Source organism: Labeo rohita, chromosome 17, assembly GCF_022985175.1.
Source record: "Labeo rohita strain BAU-BD-2019 chromosome 17, IGBB_LRoh.1.0, whole genome shotgun sequence".
NCBI classification, from domain to species: domain Eukaryota; kingdom Metazoa; phylum Chordata; class Actinopteri; order Cypriniformes; family Cyprinidae; genus Labeo; species Labeo rohita.
The window spans coordinates 12,448,763-12,467,323 of record NC_066885.1 but is presented as its reverse complement, the minus strand read 5'-3'; the positions used below and the strand labels follow the sequence as shown (position 1 = coordinate 12,467,323).

Here is an 18,561-nt window from a genome sequence, read left to right as displayed (position 1 = left end):
ATGTCTGTCATTTGACAGGTTTTTTCTAACACAACCTCTGCTTACATAATAAAGAAAGGTTGCTGGAAATGTAATAATTATCTTTATACCAAAATATGACAAAAAACAAAACAAAAAAACAAACAATTGTGAATTTGGTTTAATTGTGAGAAAACCTCATCAATGTTTTATTTCATTTGCTCCAAACATGAACAATAATACTGTAGTTTGTACTGTACATTAGGAGCTAAATAATACATGAGTCACAGGTTTTCTATTTGAACAATTTATACCACTATTATAATATTCTTAAGTTGGTGCATCGCGGTTTATAGCTGTGATTACTACAAGGGACATTGGAAAGGACACCATTTCCACAAGTTGGTATGATTCTTTAGGGTCTTCATGAAATGTCTGCAACATACTTTGGTTAAACTTCCTCAATGGTCATGTAAAACAACGCCGTTTTGGCTCTCATGTTGGGAGAAAATAAAGACTCTTGTGTTCACTTTTCCATTCAGCTACATACTGTAACAAAACAGCTGCATTGCTTACCAGATATGTCACTAAAGCTGCGCGCAGAGAAAATGGCAGACAACATACAGCTGGCTGAAAGAGGTAATATGCTAATACGGGACAGTTCGTCAGCGGTCATGGGCGGGGCCTGATAAATATGATGTCATAGGTGTTTTGGGGATTTAAAAAAATGACTAGAAGTGACTAGATTTTTATTGTTGTAGAGTGGTTGTGTCCAAACACTGCTAGGACACATTTATATGCAAACACCATGTATAAAAGTGAAGTTTGCATCCAGTGTCTTTTTTAACAGTTAAGGGCTAATGTAAGTTTGTAAGGTTTACGTGAGGTAAATGGCATACTTGGGTGAATCTCACAAAGCTTGTCCAGAGCATGCTTAAATCATATTTCACCCTCCAAAAAAAATATATATATATATTAAAAAAATAAAAATGACATTTTACAAATAAAAATTAAGCTATTTTAAGGCCTTTAAGGTTCATTATTTTGGCATTTTGGAATTATTTTCATGACAATTGACCGGTTGCAAATAGCTTGATTGACAGGTGATCTGACCAATCATAATGCCGAATCTGCCATTTTGTCCGACAAACAAAGCACACAGGAGAGTAGATTAATTTCAGTGAACTTAAACTTATAAAAATTGTGTATATTGACATCTTTCCGCAGTTAAAATAAAATGCGTTCTGATGTTCATTCGTTTAACTAAAGAAGAAAAGGTTTGGTTCACATGTCACTGACCCAATAAGGCAATACAGTAATCTATCACAAAACGGTATTTATAGTTTGAATTTCTTATAAAATGACAACATTTTAAAGCTGAGACCTTGTTTAATACCAGAAGTAACCTGCTATGTCTTGTCTGTCAGTGTTTTGTCAGTTTTCTCTTTGCTCTGCAATGTATTATTGACTACCTGAGAATATGACATGTAGTGTGAGAGCGGCAATGTTTGTCGGACATAGTAACAGTAACTAAGGAGAGTGGGTTTTTTGCATTTTTAATACAAAATATTTTTTTTCTTTCTCAGAATTTCCAGCTGATACATAGAAATAATAATATAGTCTGTACAAGAAAAGCTGGCCTGAGAAACCTATATTTTAGCTTCACATTTTAATTCCAGAACTTTAGTATCAGCTCCATCATGAAAACACCCCATTTGTAGGATGTGTCGTAGTTTCAGTGCAAGCGAAGAAAGGAATCGCACATCAGTGCTTGCTGGTAGTATTACCATATTAATTAATTATGATTATCTTTACATGAGGTTGTCATGCCTATAAATTATTAAAATTTTAATACTGTTATCATCAATCATGAATTTGATTGATCAGGTATTAAATTGGCAACTCTACATAGACTGTTCTCCTTCAGAATGATCTACACTCTGATTGGTCCGTATGTCCTATAGCAGTCTAAACAGGGGCAGAACCAGCTCTCTGGTCGCATGCAGCACAGCTGCTGGGAGAGCAGAAAAATACAGCGCCGTTACATCCACAAAGAGAAGCTGCACAGCACCCAGCAGTAACATCCCGAGCATGTATCCCAGAAACAGCAGACTGTGCCAGTTGCCATTAATCAGTGCCTTTGGGCCATCAGGGTGCAAAACACACAGGAACCCTAATAAGAGAGTACGTGTCACTGTCAGAGTGTAGTAAAGGTCAAAGGTTGAGGCGTGGCCTCGCTCCGTTTGGGAGACTTTGGCTAGCCAGGCAAGAGAGAGGCTGTGGAGGACAAGGCTGAGGGGAGAGTAGACGTACTCCAGCGGCTCCATCACATGAAGTCCTTTATATGCTGAAAAGAGAAAATACAAGCGATTAAAGGAGAACTCCATATCCAGAACAACAATTTACAAATAATTTACTCACCCCCTTGTCATCCAATTTTCAAAATTTTCGCAAAAAAAGTAGTGCTCTCACATTGATTAATCACGATTAATTGCATCCAAAATAAAACGTGTTTAAATAATATGTGTGTACTGTGTATATTTTTTGTATATATATACAGGTGCATCTCAAAAAATTCATTTTTTGTTTGTAACTGAAACTTTCATATATTCTAGATTTATTACATGCAAAGTAAAACATTTCTAATGTTTTTTTGTTTTAATTTTGATGATTAGAGCTATAAATTCCACATATCTCTTGTTCTTTGAAACCACAATAATGGGGAAGACTGCTGACATGGCAGTGGTCCAGAAGACAATCATTGACACCCTCCACAGAAGGTCATTACTAAATGGGGTGTCCGTTTACAGAGTGCTGTATCAAAGCATATTAAATGCAAAGTTGACTGGAAGGAAGAAATTGTGTAGAAAAAGGTGCACAAGCAACAGGAATGACCGCAAGCTTGAGAAAACTGTCAAGCAAAGCCGATTCAAACTCTTGGGAGAGCTTCACAAGGAGTGGACTGAAACTGGAGTCAGGGCATCAAGAGTCACCACGCTCAGACGTCTTCAGGAAAAGGACTACCAAGCCACTTCTGAAACAAGTGTGCATTTCATGTTGAAATCATGATCCCAGAGTCTGAAGGCAGACTGGAGAGGCACAGAATCCAAGTTGCTTGAAGTCCAGTGTGAAGTTTCTGAAGTCAGTACTGTTTTGGGGTGCCGTGACGTCTGCTGGTGTTGACTTTGCACAGTAGGTGTTTTATCAAGTGCAAAGTCAATGCAGCTATCTACCGGGAGATTTTGAAGCACTGTATGCTTCCATCTGCTGACAAGCTTTATGGAGATGTTGATTTCCTTTTCCAGCAGGACTTTAGCACCTGTTCACAGTGCAAAAAACACTTCCAAGTGGTTTGCTGACCATGATATTACTGTGCTTTATTGGCCAGCCAACATTCCTGACCTGAACCCCATAAAGAATCTATGGGATATTTTCAAGAGAAAGATGAGAAACAGTCGATCCAACAACATACAGTCGATCTGAAGGCTCAATAGTGCCTCAGTAGCGCGACAGGCTGATCGCTTACATGTCACACTTACTGATGCTGTAATTTGTGCTAAGAGCAATTCTTTTGAAGTAATATGTGCTGCCAACCAAGTACTGAGTGCATAAATAAACACACTTTAAAGAACTTGAACATTTCTGTTTTGCAAATCCGTTTTTTGATTGATCTTAGGAAATATTCTAATATTTTGAGATACTGGATTTTTGACTTTCATTAGTTTTACCTTATATGTAATAAATCTAGAATATATGAAAGTTTCAGTGTTTTAAATAAGTTACAAACAAAAAAATTAACTTTTTCACGATATTCAAATTTTTTTTTGATGCACCTGTTTATATATATATACACTCACACAGTACACAGACATATTAGGTAAACATCAATTTCTATTTTGGATGCGATTAATCATGATTAATCGATTTGACAGAACTAGATTTTTTGCTAAAATTTTAAGCATATTCTTAAAGATCAGACAACTTTTAACAATGATTGTAATGATACTGAAATAATGTTCATAACTTTGAGAAAACCTTGCAAGAACATTAGCCAAAATTCTGAAAATGTATGCTGAATAACGACTTAGGAGCACACAACGGCTCAGTCTTTAAAGGTCTATATGTTGATATTAAAAAAAACCCTATGGAGAAAATGAATGACGTTTTTATTTCTGGAACCCGACTGTTGTAAGAACAGTAAGTAATTTGAATATTGAATTAAATGTGAACAGTGTACCTGTAACGGTGACTGAGGCAATTGTCAGCACAGTTAGAAGGCCAGAGACATGGATGGAGCCTGGCATACTCAGTGCAAACAGGTGACCCAAACTCAGACTGACCATTGGGAGGAAACTGGCGATTAGCTGGTACAGGCCAGAGTGGGAACAGGCTTCAGCCCATATGGCCAAAATGCACTGGACGCTCCCACAGACCGCCGGCACAAACAAACGCTCAGCCAACTTCAGTGAAAAAGGCTTCAGGTGAATCAGACCCACACCATGTAAAGCTAGCAGTGCCAGGAGATTTAACAATACCTGAAGGGAAGGAAACAAAAGCAAGAGGAAGTTCAATGCACCTAAAACACATAGGAGATTAAAAGGTGATACACAGCGCCATAAATGCCCAGAGCCATATACCACTGACATTTCCCTGTGTTCCTAAGAAAACTTCTTTCAGATTGTAGTGATAAACAAAAATGATAACATGACATTTAAGCAGTAACAGCTCTATCAAACAACATTTTACCATTTTTACTAGGGGTGTAACGTTAACACTACACCTTTCGGTTTGGTAACTCCAGAGCCGTAACGCCCCGCAGACTTGTGCAGTGTAAAAGGGGTCCTTTCAAATCGCAATGCGGAGAGCGAGTGAACACGATCATTCCCTCTTCTGTACTACTAGTTTTAACGCGAATAAACATAAATGAACATCTCATGCCTTATGTAATTGCTCAATCAGTGTTTCAGCCGCGGAAAGATGTCAACAAAACTGGAAGTAAAATGTCACGTAGCATTTCATTTACATCAGGCAAGTCACAGTGTCCACAGCTTGTTAGTTCACTAGAGAAATTAAGTCTAAAGATAGGGCATTTCGTGAAATATTACACTAAATCCTCGTTATATTTTACTTTACCTGTTAGATTTAATTATATAAAGTATTATACGTGTTATGACAGCCACTGTGTAATTGAATATATTTTAACAAATAGAAATTTTATGATTTATAAGTTAATTTAAAAACTGCATTATGTGGAATTTACATGTGTGCATACAAGTTAAGTATTGATTATTATATTTAAAAATAAATAGTAATTAAATTTAAGTTTGGGTTAAGTTGTTAATTGTAACCTTATAATGTAAAGGGCTCCATATAGTTTAAAGCATAAGCTGAGATCATTTTATCACTAAGAAATTTTTAAATACAACTGAATGTATTTAAAGAAAGAGCAACTTGTTCAGTAAACTACTGAACAACAAAAAAAGTTTTGTTTTTCCCCTGCTGTACCGAAATCATACCGAATTGTGACATTAAAACCGAGGTACCGAACCATCAAATTTGTGTACCGTTACACCCCTAATTTTTTATCATTATTATACAGGCAGTTTTATGACCACATTTAATACATTGAATATTTGTCAAAAATATATTAAACTACAAAAGTGAACTCCAGAAAAGCTAAAAATGGTGAATTTTTAAGAACTGCTAAACAATCAAAATCTAATTTAAACCTGAAAATAAAGTATCAAGATTTTGGAATGATGAAACAAAGAAACAATGCAAAATCAATAGGAAATATTTAAGATTCCATGCTGTTTCTAAGTCAATGATCAAACAGTTCATGACACTGATCATGTGACTCTGAATAGATGGTCACAAGTTCAAGATGCTCTTTGGATCATGTCAAATTATGCTCATGCAGTTCACGAAGCTCATATGCTACTGTCAATAAAGGAAAAGAGGGATGAACCAAATACTTAGACATTCTGTACTTTTATTAAATTAACTTTTTTTTTTACTCAAATTGTAACGCTGATTTAAATTTGTAACAAAAGCAAAACATTTTTACTAGTAGTCTCAGCCTTTGACCCCTCTGTAGATATTTTAATCTAAAATCTATTTGCCAGCTGCCCGTCTGCATTTCAAATATATAGCCAGCCTTAACATTCAAACGCAAACAGTAAAGGGACTCCACCAGTTTATGGCACCAGTCAAACAATCACATGTAACACACCTAATGATTCATCAGAGAGCTGCCCAGACTTGTGCTTTACACCCTACAATAATCTACACACTAAGAGCTACTTAACACTGATCAAGATATGGTATTTATGCTAATTACTCTAAATTACTGCTAGAAATCTACTGACTTTAGAAAACTTGGAATTTAGCAGATGTTTTGTAGAATGTAAAAGCATGTAGAAGTTGAACCAGCTTCCCTTTCATTTTCATTGTGTAACTTTGCAAACTCTGCAAAAATTCTTAATGAGTAAATTACAGAATTGTTTATATTATTTTAGGCTTTGCCTAAAAAAATCTAATCTTTTAAATTTAATTCTGTTTAAACCTCTTTTTTTGTTTTATTGAGATTTATAGTATCACTGAGATACTGTTGTAGTTTCTATTCATATTTTGAATCGATTTTGTCAAAGTTTTAGGAATATTTATATTTAATGTCTATATAATTTTTTACATTTTTTTTTCAGCTTTAGTTTTAGTTATTTTATACATCATGTTCCACTCAGTTTTTTCCCCTAGTAACAAAACATTTTCATGTTTTAACTATAACAACCCTATTTTAAACAAGCCAGAGCTTTTTGTATTCTAAGGCGACTTTTAAACTTTATCTGCATGTTCAAGATCATATAAAGACATCAAGTTGTCAAGATCATCTGATAAAAAAAACTGATAAAGATGTAGCTGTGTGAGCAAAGTACCTGTATAAATGCAAGTGGCACCGTATAAGGATAGTGATACTGGGCAATGAAGAGCCTGCTTACAAAACTGTGTAGATTATCTGCCAAAGCATACACAATCACAGCCACCAGGGCTGCAATGCCCAGCAGAAGTGGCACCAGAGGTTTACACACTTCATACACACAAGCTCTCAGAGCATGCGGCGTATGCATCTGCCACCATGCTGAACTGAAACACAAATGGACAGACAGTATACTGTTTGAGCCTCAACAGTCATGTGACACCTAAATCTAAGAATATCACATTAGAGATACTGATTTAATATTGAAGCATAATGCATCGCAATGATAAAGATGTTAATTTATTTTATGAGTACTATTTGCAGCACGCCAATTACAAGCACATTCAATTTTAAGCTTTCAGTCACAAATAAATTTGATCTCACCATCTGGACACCAGATTTTGCCAGGGGTCCATACTAGTGGTCCACCCACCCCAGGACTGGTGGAGTGGAATATGTTTTTTGATTCTGACCTCTTTAAAGCATCAGGGCTTGGAGGAAGGACGTAAAACTACCTGCACACAAACACAAGCAGTGTTGGGAAGGTTACTTTGGAAATGTAATAGGTTACAGATTACAAGTTACCCTATTTTGAAATGTAATAAACAGTGTTACTTTAGTAAAGTAATATAACTGATTACATTTGATTACTTTTCTAAATTTCTAATGAATGTTTACAACTGTTAATCATTTTTAAACATTTTAAACCAGGCATGGTTTACTTTGAGATTGTTCTGAGATTATTCATAACAAGATATAGTTTAAAGGTGAAGTCCACTTCCAGAACAAAAATGTATAGATAATGTACTCATCGCCTTGTCATCCAAGATTTTCATGTCTTTCTTTCTTCAGTTGTAAAGTAAAGTAAAGTAAAGTAAAGTAAAGTAAACTTTTTGAGAAAAACGTTTCAGGATTTTTCACCATATAATGGACTGCTATGGTGCCCCAAGCTTGAACTTCCAAAATGCAGTTTAAATGCGGCTTCAAACCATCCCAAATGCGGCTGTAAATGATCCCAGCCGAGGAAGAAGGGTCTTATCTAGCTAAAACGATCGGTAAATTTCATTTAAAAAAATACTATTTAAATACTTTTTAATCTCAAATGCTCGTCCTGTCTTGCTCTGCCTGAACTCTGTGTATTCTGGTTTAAGACAGTTAGGGTATGTCGAAAAACTCCAATTGTATTTTCTCCCTCAGTTTCAAAAATCATTTCAAAATCATCCTACATTGCTGCAAAAGTACCAACCCAGACTTGCGAAGTGAACATGCAAAGAAGATAAAACACTCTTAACAAAAACGATAAAACAACTATATAGGACGATTTTGAAGTTGAGGGAGAACATGAGATGGGAGTTTTTCGACATACCCTAACTGTCATGAACCGGAAAAAAACTGAGCTCAGGCAGAGTAAGACAAGACGAGCGTTTGACATTGAAAGGTATATAAATTGTATTATTTTTATGAAAATAACTGATCGTTTCGCTAGATAAGACCCTTCTTCCTCAGCTGGGAGCATTTACAACCGCACTGGGATCGTTTGAAGCTGCATTTAAACTGCATTTTGAAAGTTCAAACTTGGGGAACCATAGAAGTCCACTATATGGAGAAAAATGCTTGAATGTTTTCCTCAGAAAACATAATTTCTTTACGACTGAAGAAAGAAAGACATGAACATCTTGGATGACAAGGGGTGAGTACATTATCTGTAAACTTCTGTTCTGGAAGTGGACTTCTCCTTTAATAGCTATGATACTGTTTTTAAAATCAAATCTTTGCATAGCTTACAGGAAACACTGGCATCTAACAATCTAACAATACCTTGAAAAAAAACAGTCAAATAAAGCATATACATATAGGAACACAAACACAAATAGGAAATAAAACAGTTATCGAATATGCATGTGTCCTATTCTGTGTCCTAAACTCCTGAAACATCGGTGTCTCATATTTTAGAGTAGTCAATGCAATTTAGGAAAGAAATCAATTAAATCTGTATGTGTACAGTCATCTGTAATAGTTTAAATTTTCATAAGTAACTGTAATTTAATTACATATTTTTTCTCAGTAACTGTGACAGATTACATTTGTTTTGTACTTAAATGACATATTGTAACTCCGTTACATCTCAACTACTTACTTAACACTGAATCACTATTAGAAACAAAATCTTTTAATATAAATTATAAAACGAATTTATAAATAAATCAAAAGCAGCATATGTAGGCAAGCATAAAATACACTCACCATTATTTTTGCCGAGTGTAACCTTCATTTCAGCCATTACCACAAAAAAACGTTGCCTTGTATCCTGTTTTATCCTGTAATAGTAAGTAATGCGAATTAGTACTGTACGTGAAACACACAATTCGAATTCTTTTTAAAAAGTTTAAACTTTTTATGGAAAATATAAAAAACGGAATAATGAATTATAACAGATTGTTAAAACATTATTTAAGAAGCCCTTTTAATATTTTAATAAAATGACGTTTCAATCTTAATTCCGTTTTACCGTCATACTAACCTTACACAGAAGAGGCATGAATCAAATAAGTAAGTAAAATATCAAAACAAATACAAAAATACCAAAATAAATACATAAGAAAAACAGTACAACATATAGATTAAAAAAATCGACGATAAAATAGACCAACTCACATCTTTTGGTCGTCATAAGATCTTGTTATTCCATTATGTGTTTTCGCCAATGACTGACTGAAACCTGTTCAGTCTCTGTCAGTCATGAGGGACCCAATACGAGTGGACTTTGATCGCTTCTCACTCTGGGAGTGAAAAATACGATTTTTTAAGCTAACTTCCGTCGATTAAAGGTTTTATTTCACCCGTTTGTCTGGGGCCGATCTGTTTTATTGGACTTAGTTCGTCCGTTTCTTTTCTCTCGTTTGAACCTACTAAGCTATTTGTACATCCAAATGACCACAGGCAGAGAACAAGCGGGAGTTAATGATTGAATACGTCACCTCACAGCATGAAGGCGCATCATCTTGCTCGGTAAATATTTTCTCACCGCCGACGCAGTTCTGTTGTTGTGCACTACAATTAGCACAAGAACATTATTAAATATATTTTGTTGTATGCTCTCGAAGTTTTATCGTTTTACTCATGCCTTTATTTTTTAAAGATGATTTCATTTTAATTTTTACTGGATATATAATAAAGTGTTATCCATATAAGTATAAATATAAAACTGACAGAATAATTGCGCATTTGTCTGGCAAACTTTTCCGTCTAATGTCATCTGTATATGACAATCACTCCCTCCCCCACCTATAAACTTTATTACTTTGATAATCAAACATGCCAAAGCATAAATACACAAATAAAGGACAAATATGTATATGACATTTCAAAGGTCAGCTATGTACATCAAAACAATTAGTTAAGATTAATGTGAGCAATTATGAATGTATACAAACTTCAGCACAGATATTTGTTCTAGTTTAAATTATGACAAAACATTAACTTTGACTAGTTATATTTACTGATTTACTTACTTTTATTCAAAACCGAGACATGACTACACAGAGAGCATTGTGTATAAAGGTGACTGATTTTATTGATTAAGGGATATCAGCAGACAGGATGTGACAAATTTTGATGTGCCGTTCTACCTTCATATGCTAAGAATGGCTAAACTTAAATGACTCACTGTCACAAGACACAACTAAGGTCTATTTTGGGTCATTAAAGGTATAGAGATCATGTTATGTCATGCTTGAAAGTTAATATGTCATCCACTTAGACCTATGATGAAATGAATTACAACATAGACAGTGTAAATAAAACATCCATTTGGTGCTTTATTAATTACTCATAATAAGACAAACATTCTGTCTGTGTATGTGTGTGCACACATGAAAGTATTTTTGTGGCTAGCAGCTGGATCCACAGAATGAATAAGAAATGCATGGAGGGCAAACAAGCACATTATATCCATGACAGGTGGGTGAGAATTATAGGACAGGCAGTCTATGCAATGTCACCATGACAACCCAGCACTTATTAATCAGGTCAAATATCAGTAAGAACATACCGTTATGGTGACATCATAGTACTGCGGAATGGTGGGTCAGTAAACGGAAGGCCATTCCCCTAAGTGCTTTTATGTTTTTTTTAAAGAAGTCTCTTCTGCTCACTAAGCCTGCATTTATTTGATCCAATATACAGCACAAAAAGGTAAAAATTTGAAATATTTTTACTGTTTAAAATAACTGGTTTCTATTTAAGTGTATTTTAAAATGTAATTTATTTCTGTGATCAAAGCTAAATTTTCAGCATGATTACTCCAGTCTTCAGTGTCACGTGATCCTTCAAAAATCATTCTAATATGCTGATTTGCTGTTCAAGAAACATGTTTTAGCATTATTATTATCCATATTTAAAACAATTGAGTACATTTTTTCAGGATTCTTTGATGAATAGAAAGATCCAAAGACCAGCATTTATCTGAAATAAAAAGCTTGGATGCAGTATAATTTTTTGTGTAATGGTGGGGGGAAGAAATGATAGAAATTAATACTTTTATTTAGCACGGATGCTTTAAATTGATCAAAAGTGATGATAAAGACATTTATAATGTTACAAAAGATTTCTATTTCGGATAAATGCTGTTCTTCTGAACTGAAAAATTCTACTCAGCTGTTTTCAACATAATAATAATGTTTTTTGAGCAGTAAATCAGAATATTAGAATGATTTCTGAAGGATCATGTGACTGGAGTAATGATGCTAAAAATTCAGCTTTGTAATCACAGGAATAAATTACATTTTAAAATATATTCAAATAAAAAAACAGTTATTTAAAATATACAAAATATATTAAAAATATTTCAAAATTTTACTGTTTTTGATGTACTTTGGATCAAATAAATGCAGGCTTGGTGAGCAGAAGAAAAAAATAAAAAAAACATTAAAAATCTTACTGTTAAAAAACTTTTGACTAGTATATATTATTATTGGTTTTTATTAATAATGACATTCATTATTATCAATGTTGATTTTCTCCTGCTTACTATTTTTGTGAAAACCATAATATATTTTTTGATGCACAGAAAGTTCAAAAGAGCAGTATTTATTTGAAACAGAAATTATAGATGTGTTTACTGTCACCTTTGAATTTAATGCATTCAGTAAATTTTTTGAAAGGTATCATGATTTCCACAAAAATATTATACAGCACAACTGTTTTCAACATTGATAATAATCATAAATGTTTTTTCAGCATATTAAAAATATCTCTGTAGGATCATGTCACACTGAAGACTGACATAATGATGCTAAAAATGTTACTTTTCCATCACAGGAATAAATTACATTTAAAAAAAAAACAAATTGTAATAATATTTTACAGTTGTATTGTTTTAACAGCATTTTTCATCAAATAAATGCACCTTTGGGTTGCAACACTTCTTTAAAAACACTAAAAAGAAATAAATCCAATCCTTTGACCGTTAACTATTTGTATTATATTAAAAAATACATGCATTTTGTGATTTGACATTCATTCACAAGTGTCTGCGTGTGACACTCTGACCTGTCATGGCCAGCTCACCCCGTGCTCATGTAGAGCACTTCACTGTCCCGCATTACCCCGGCAACCCACTAAAATAAGGTCCTGACAAGGAGGGAGGGAGAGAGCAGAATGGAAGGGAAAAAACAAAAAAGCAGTTGTTTTTTACACAGTGACATGCGGAGAACGATTTAACAACCACAAGGATGTCAAATTCTACATACATTCCTGTTCTTTTCGGTAGATTTTGGATGTATCGGAGCAGAGAAATGCAGTAGGGAGTGTGTATTTTGCACAGTGTTGGTTTGAGTGTGTGTATCAGGATGGTTGTATTCTCTCTCTTACCTTTTGGCCCATAGAAGAGAGAGAGAGAGAGCTTCGGTCCCGAATGACTCCCATCCAAAACCATGGGCATTGTGGTGTCCAGGTGAGTACATCTGATTATAAGTACATTATTCAATTTTTTTTTACTCTCTGATATTATTATTTGTTCAGAACATAACAACAAAGCAGACAATGAGAAAGAAATGTCTCAAAATAAATGTAAATACTTCACCTGATGTGCCTGTAAAGTGCATCTCTTGTCCTGTGGTGGTTGATAGGGTGTGCGTGTAACTGCTGATTACATTAGCTAGAATATAGAGTGTTTACACATCAATTGCTAGAATTCTCTCCCCTCCCCCCTCTCCCTCTCCTCACAGAGCTGATAAATGTCGTTTGGTTCGCTCCACTGGCTTGCGGGGCTCTCTGCAGGTGCGGAACAGCGCCCCCTGTAGGGAGATGAATGGAACAGTCAAACTCTCTCAAATTAACGTCATTGAATCGTCTCAGAACAACACTGAAGGCAGGTCAACATAACCGAAGAATAAAGACGCTGTTGAATAACTAATCACAGCTGTGTTTATCAGATACATTGTGTGATAAAAGATAGATTTAAATGTTAATGTTAACTTTTTTTTATGATAGAGCTTCTGATTCCTGCACTTCCAGAAAAGGCAAACATAGAAAGAGGTTATGTGACCCCACAGCAGGTGTACAACTTCCTGAATGCTGAAGCGGGACAACCTTCACTGCATGATCCTTATTATATACTTATACTGGACTGCCGCTCTGCAGAGAGGTAACAGTGATACACATAGACAGAGTCGCTCAGTGAAAGGACTATGAGTAGTTCTGTCTTTTAAGTTTAATGGTAACAAACTAATGGTGTGTGTGTGTGTGTGTGTGTGTGTACACGTGCAGATATAAGCAGAGTCACCTGGTGACAGCCCGTGCCAGTGTGACGGTGATGCATCCAGAATTGGGCTGTCTGATAAGCTGTGTTCAGTTGCAGGAGTTTTCTATAATACTGCTATATGCCGAAGAAGGCCAAAGTCCAGGTATAGTATTCTCATAATGTAAAGTGAAAATAATAATAATATAGCTAAATCATATATTTGATGTTATGTTATACATGTATAAATGACTATAAACATATTATTTCTGAATATAATTTATATTAAATAAAATGCTAATATTAATAATATAAACAATACATTATTGTAATACCTTTATATTAACTGATAAATAATTGATAAAATATAACAGCCTCATAATTTAAAAAATGTGTTATTTAGCTATGTTATTGTTATTATGTTTAAATAACATTTTATAAATTGCAATGTTATACATTGATAAATTAATATATTAAAGTACTATTTTTATAATTATATAATGTTAAATGTAATAGGTAACACCTTATTTTGATAGTCCACTTTAGACATTTTACTAGCTATAAGTATATTTTATTATTATTATTATTATTACTATTATTATTACTATTACTATTATTAAATTATTTTAAAAGGTTATAAATTATATTTATAAATGATACTGTTATTTTAATTGATAAATGTATAACAATATTATAGTTTATAAAATCTATTATACATCTTAATATTATTAATATTTAAAACAACTTACTGTTTTTTTAAAGGTTATACATTATATCTATAACTAATATTGTTATATTGATAAATGTATAACAACATTGTAATTTATAAAATGTATTTTTGATCTTATTATTATTGTTATTTTCAAAAGGTTCTAAATTATATTTATAAATAATACTGTTATAATAATTGATAAATGTGTAACATAACATTATAATTTATAAAGTTAATTATTTATATTATTATTATTTTTATTATTTAAACTTTAAAGTTATTGTTATTTTTAGAGGGTTCTAAATTCTATTTATAAATTCTATTTATAAATAATGCTGTTAATTGATAAATTTATAACATTAAAATAAATAACAATAACTTCTTATTTAAATAATAATAATAATACACTTTATAAATTATATAATTTATGAATTTTATTATTATTATTATTATTTAAATAAGAAATTATTGTTATTTATTTTCAAAAGGTTCTAAATTATATTTATAAATGATACTGTTATATTAATTGATAAATGTCTAACATAACATTATAATTTATAAAATGTATAATTTATTATTATTATGTTAATTGGGCTTAATTGGGTTTTACATCATCATCATCATAATAATAATAATAATAATAATATCTTCCTAAATAAAGTGTTATTTACAACAATTAAAACAATATAATGTATAATAATAAAATAATATAATTAAAATAGAATAAAGTACAAATGTGACTCTGGACCACAAAACCAGTCTTAAGTAGCACGGGTATATTTGTAGCAATAGCCAACAATATATTGTATGGGTCAAAACTATCGATTTTGAAATGCATTGCTAAGCACTTTTAAGGCGATTTTCTCAATATTTTGATTTTTTTGCACCCTCAGATTCCAGATTTTCAAAATAGTTGTTTCTCTGACAAATATTGTCCTATCCTAACAAACCATACATCAATAGAAAGTTTATTTATTCAGCTTTCAGGTGATGTATATATATCAATTTTAAAAAATTGACTCTTATGACTGGTTTTGTGGTCCAGGGTCACAAATATTATGTTAAATATTAAAATACTAATGTATACATATGGATGTATATGTGACTTTGTGCTCTAGTTGGCAGTCAGGAGGCACGCGCTGACTCTCCTACTCTCCAGCACTGTTTCTTCCAGCTGAGTGCTTTGGGAATGGACCCTGTAATCCTCCAGGGGGGCTATTCTGCTTTCCACTCCCTCTATCCCTTTCTGTGCACCCCTCGCATGGTCCTACTAGAGTCAGAGCGTCGCTCCCTCACCATCTACCCCTCTGAAATCCTGGAGGGGGCGCTGTACCAGGGCTCTGCCTCGCAGGCACATGACTACCGTATCATCAAAAACCTCCACATCACACATGTGGTCAATGCCACGGCTGAAATCTCGGATGCCTTCCCGAGTGTTTTACGTTATCTTCGGCTACGGCTAAGTGATGATGCACAGCAGGATCTTCGCCAGGCCCTTCCAGAAGCTTCGCGGTTCATCGCAGAGGCCTTGCGGGGGGCGCCGGGGGCGCCAGGAGGCCGGGTGTTGGTGCATTGCAGCCTCGGACGGAGTCGTAGCTCGGTTCTGACGTTGGGGTTCCTGATGGAGCATCGCCGTTGGTCTCTGCTACATGCGTTTCGTTGGCTGAAGGAAAGACGAGCTTGTGCTGCCCCAAATGCGGGGTTTCTTCGGCAGCTCTCTGACTATGAGGAACTGCTGTTTGGTCAACGCCTCACCTCACTGGATGACATCCGGCTCTGAAAGATATTGAAGGAAAATATAGTGACATGACAAGAAGGATTCCTCGTCACAGACTTATATATTCGTTTGGTTAATAACAAGAATTTGACAGACTAAAGAAAGGCTTTGTTCATCATATGATGACTAATATGACACAAATGGAAATCTGTGGATGGCCTTATTCTAGAACAAATGAAAAAATATTAGTAAAGACATTTTATCATAAGCCAAAGAAAGACGACAAATATCATTATACAAATGCTAATTTTTCATATTTGCTCAAAATTAGCAAGATAAATGTTCAGGTGGAAAAAAAGCAGAAAAGTTTTTGATGTGATTTTACTGTTTAAACAGGTACAAAACAGTGAATGCTAATTCCAACATTTTTTAAAACATTTCTATCTTTGCTTTTTATTTTTCTTTTAGGATGTGATGGTCTGAGGGACTAAAGCTGGCAAAATGTATTTGTGTCTAGTTTAGGTTTTTGTTTTTCAGCTTCTTCCAGTATAGGAGAGAGATCTGTTGACTTAAAAGGCAATAAAGTCAGTAAAAACAAGTTTGAATCAGTGGAATAAATACAAACGGCACAAAACATACACAGCTGCAGACTGGAGTGTTTGACCTTTTTCTGCCCTTAATGATTTACACTGTGAAATGGGATGAGGAAAAAGTTTGGAATCAGTCTCACAGAAACACTCCAAATACAGTTTAGTAGTACAGTCGAATGTTTGGCTAGTGTTGTGATGACAGGAATACTAGCTACAATAAATCATAATTGATTTTTTTTTTTTTAAGTACTAATTGAAAAGAAAAATACTGAAGACAGCTCCTAAAGGATTATGTCTATTTTTATTTTGTAAATGAACATTTCAAATAATACAGAACATTTTCTTTAAATTATTTTGAAATGCTTAATATTTTTACACAGAGTGCAATAAACTGTCTTTGTTACACAAATGCGTGCCATTGTGTCTCTATTGTGCCACGGTTTCACAAACAAACAGAAAACATATAGACATTCTTCAGGCTTTGTGACAAACGTTTGTCTCTTTTATAACTTAGTGTTAATTTGGAAAGCAAAGGTTGCATTCAGAATTGAAACCAGCAGGAGTGACTACAAAGATAAATAGCAGCTGCCACTTCATTTCCACCCAGAAAGTCTCAGAAAGCTGTTATAAATCAAAATGAGAGGAAGCGGCAGAGAAAGAGTGGTAGAAGGGGAAGAGAGGAAAATATGTGCTCTTTTTTTCTTTGCACAGAAAAAAAGAAAACTGGAAGTAAAAAAGACTTCCCCTTTTTACAGTACATATTTATTATGCAGAAAGAAGAAATAATGGGTAATCCCTAATAAGTGCATGAACTATTCAGCCTTGATTGACAGATAATAGCATTTTTTTCAAAGAATAGTTCACCTAAAAATCAGAAAGGAAAAAAAAAAGAAATTTTGCATGATATGACTTGCTCACTTGATCCTTTGAAGTGAATGGGTGCCGTCAGAAGAGAGATCAAACTATTAATAAAAGCACCACAATACTCCACAAGTAATGTAAGTAATCCACAAGCCCAGTCCTATATACATAACATTACTTTCTACAGTGAAAATATTTGGGTGAACTATTAATTTTAATGAAGGGTGCCCCTGTTGAAAAATCCAACATATAATGGTTAGGTATATTTTGAAGCATGGCTGCAGGTTTGAGCTGGTCATGTGCCGGTCATGAGCTGGTTTAAGATGGTCATGTGCTGGTCCTAAAATTGTCCTGAGCAGGAGCTAGTTGCTTAGGACCAACAGATGACGAGCTAAGGATCAGCTTAAACCAGCTCATGACCAGCTAAGGACCAGCTGAAACCAGCTTATGACCAACTAAGTAAGGGCCATCTTACACTAACTAAGGACCATGAACAGCTAAGGACTAGATAATGATCAGTTTAGCACCAGCTCATGACCAGCTAAGTAAGGAGGAGTATCTTAAACCAGCTAAGGACTGGATCATGACTATCTTAGGACCACCACATGACCAGCTTAGGATCAGCTAAGGACCAGCTTAGGACCAGAACATGAAGGGCCAGCTTTAACCAGCTCATGACCAGCTAAGGACCATCTTAAACCAGCTCATTGACAGCTAGAGATCAGTTTAAACCAGCTCAAACCAGCAGCCATGCTCCAAAACATACCTAACCAGTATATGCTGATTTTTTTTTTCTACAGGGGCATTATGGATTCTACAAATGTTTAAAAATCAAAATTTATTTTGGATGTTTTTATCAGACACAATTTCAACATAAACTACTACATATGTATCCGAGCTCTTTAGAACAAATTAAAACCCACATCTGTAACAAGTACGACATTATAAGGATGAGCCATGTGGAATGGAGACGTCAGAACTGTACTATGCGCATGCGCAGTTCGAAAT

The 18,561-nt window shown here is 34.2% G+C and overlaps 2 protein-coding genes and 1 long non-coding RNA gene across 5 annotated transcripts; 1 reads left to right on the top strand and 2 right to left on the bottom strand.

The window, feature by feature from the left end:
* Positions 1-124: 124 nt before the first annotated feature.
* si:ch211-248a14.8 (uncharacterized) lies at positions 125-9,858 on the bottom strand. The gene is made up of 6 exons (XM_051133386.1): positions 9,590-9,858; positions 9,179-9,252; positions 7,319-7,449; positions 6,894-7,101; positions 4,196-4,493; positions 125-2,305 (listed from the first exon to the last, which is right to left on the bottom strand). Exons 3-6 carry the CDS (start codon positions 7,348-7,350, stop codon positions 1,917-1,919), a joined length of 927 nt encoding a protein of 308 aa, XP_050989343.1. The 5' UTR covers positions 7,351-7,449; positions 9,179-9,252; positions 9,590-9,858; the 3' UTR covers positions 125-1,916.
* Positions 9,796-17,078, top strand: LOC127179695 (probable rhodanese domain-containing dual specificity protein phosphatase). Of its 3 annotated transcripts, none has more exons than XM_051133383.1 (6): positions 9,796-9,943; positions 12,820-12,887; positions 13,162-13,304; positions 13,427-13,580; positions 13,703-13,839; positions 15,504-17,078. In XM_051133383.1, exons 2-6 carry the CDS (start codon positions 12,868-12,870, stop codon positions 16,163-16,165), a joined length of 1,116 nt encoding a protein of 371 aa, XP_050989340.1. In that variant the 5' UTR covers positions 9,796-9,943; positions 12,820-12,867; the 3' UTR covers positions 16,166-17,078. The 3 variants fall into 3 exon arrangements, with proteins under 3 accessions (XP_050989340.1, XP_050989341.1, XP_050989342.1); XM_051133384.1 differs by having other exon boundaries at positions 9,821-9,943; positions 12,705-12,887; XM_051133385.1 differs by lacking the exon at positions 9,796-9,943 and adding an exon at positions 10,015-10,894.
* Positions 12,480-13,141, bottom strand: LOC127179698 (uncharacterized). The gene is made up of 3 exons (XR_007829542.1): positions 13,017-13,141; positions 12,806-12,897; positions 12,480-12,565 (listed from the first exon to the last, which is right to left on the bottom strand). It is a non-coding gene; the product is annotated as an uncharacterized LOC127179698 (long non-coding RNA).
* Positions 17,079-18,561: the final 1,483 nt, after the last annotated feature.

Coding starts and splice junctions, on each gene's coding strand:
- si:ch211-248a14.8 (XM_051133386.1), bottom strand. CDS start 7,350: ATGGACCCCTGGCAAAATCTGGTGTCCAGATG. Junction 4,494..6,893: donor TGCCACTTGCATTTATACAG/GTACTTTGCTCA, acceptor CCTTCCCTTCAG/GTATTGTTAAATCTCCTGGC. Junction 2,306..4,195: donor TGCCTCAGTCACCGTTACAG/GTACACTGTTCA, acceptor TTCTCTTTTCAG/CATATAAAGGACTTCATGTG.
- LOC127179695 (XM_051133383.1), top strand. CDS start 12,868: ATGGGCATTGTGGTGTCCAG. Junction 13,581..13,702: donor GACTGCCGCTCTGCAGAGAG/GTAACAGTGATA, acceptor GTACACGTGCAG/ATATAAGCAGAGTCACCTGG. Junction 13,840..15,503: donor CGAAGAAGGCCAAAGTCCAG/GTATAGTATTCT, acceptor TTTGTGCTCTAG/TTGGCAGTCAGGAGGCACGC.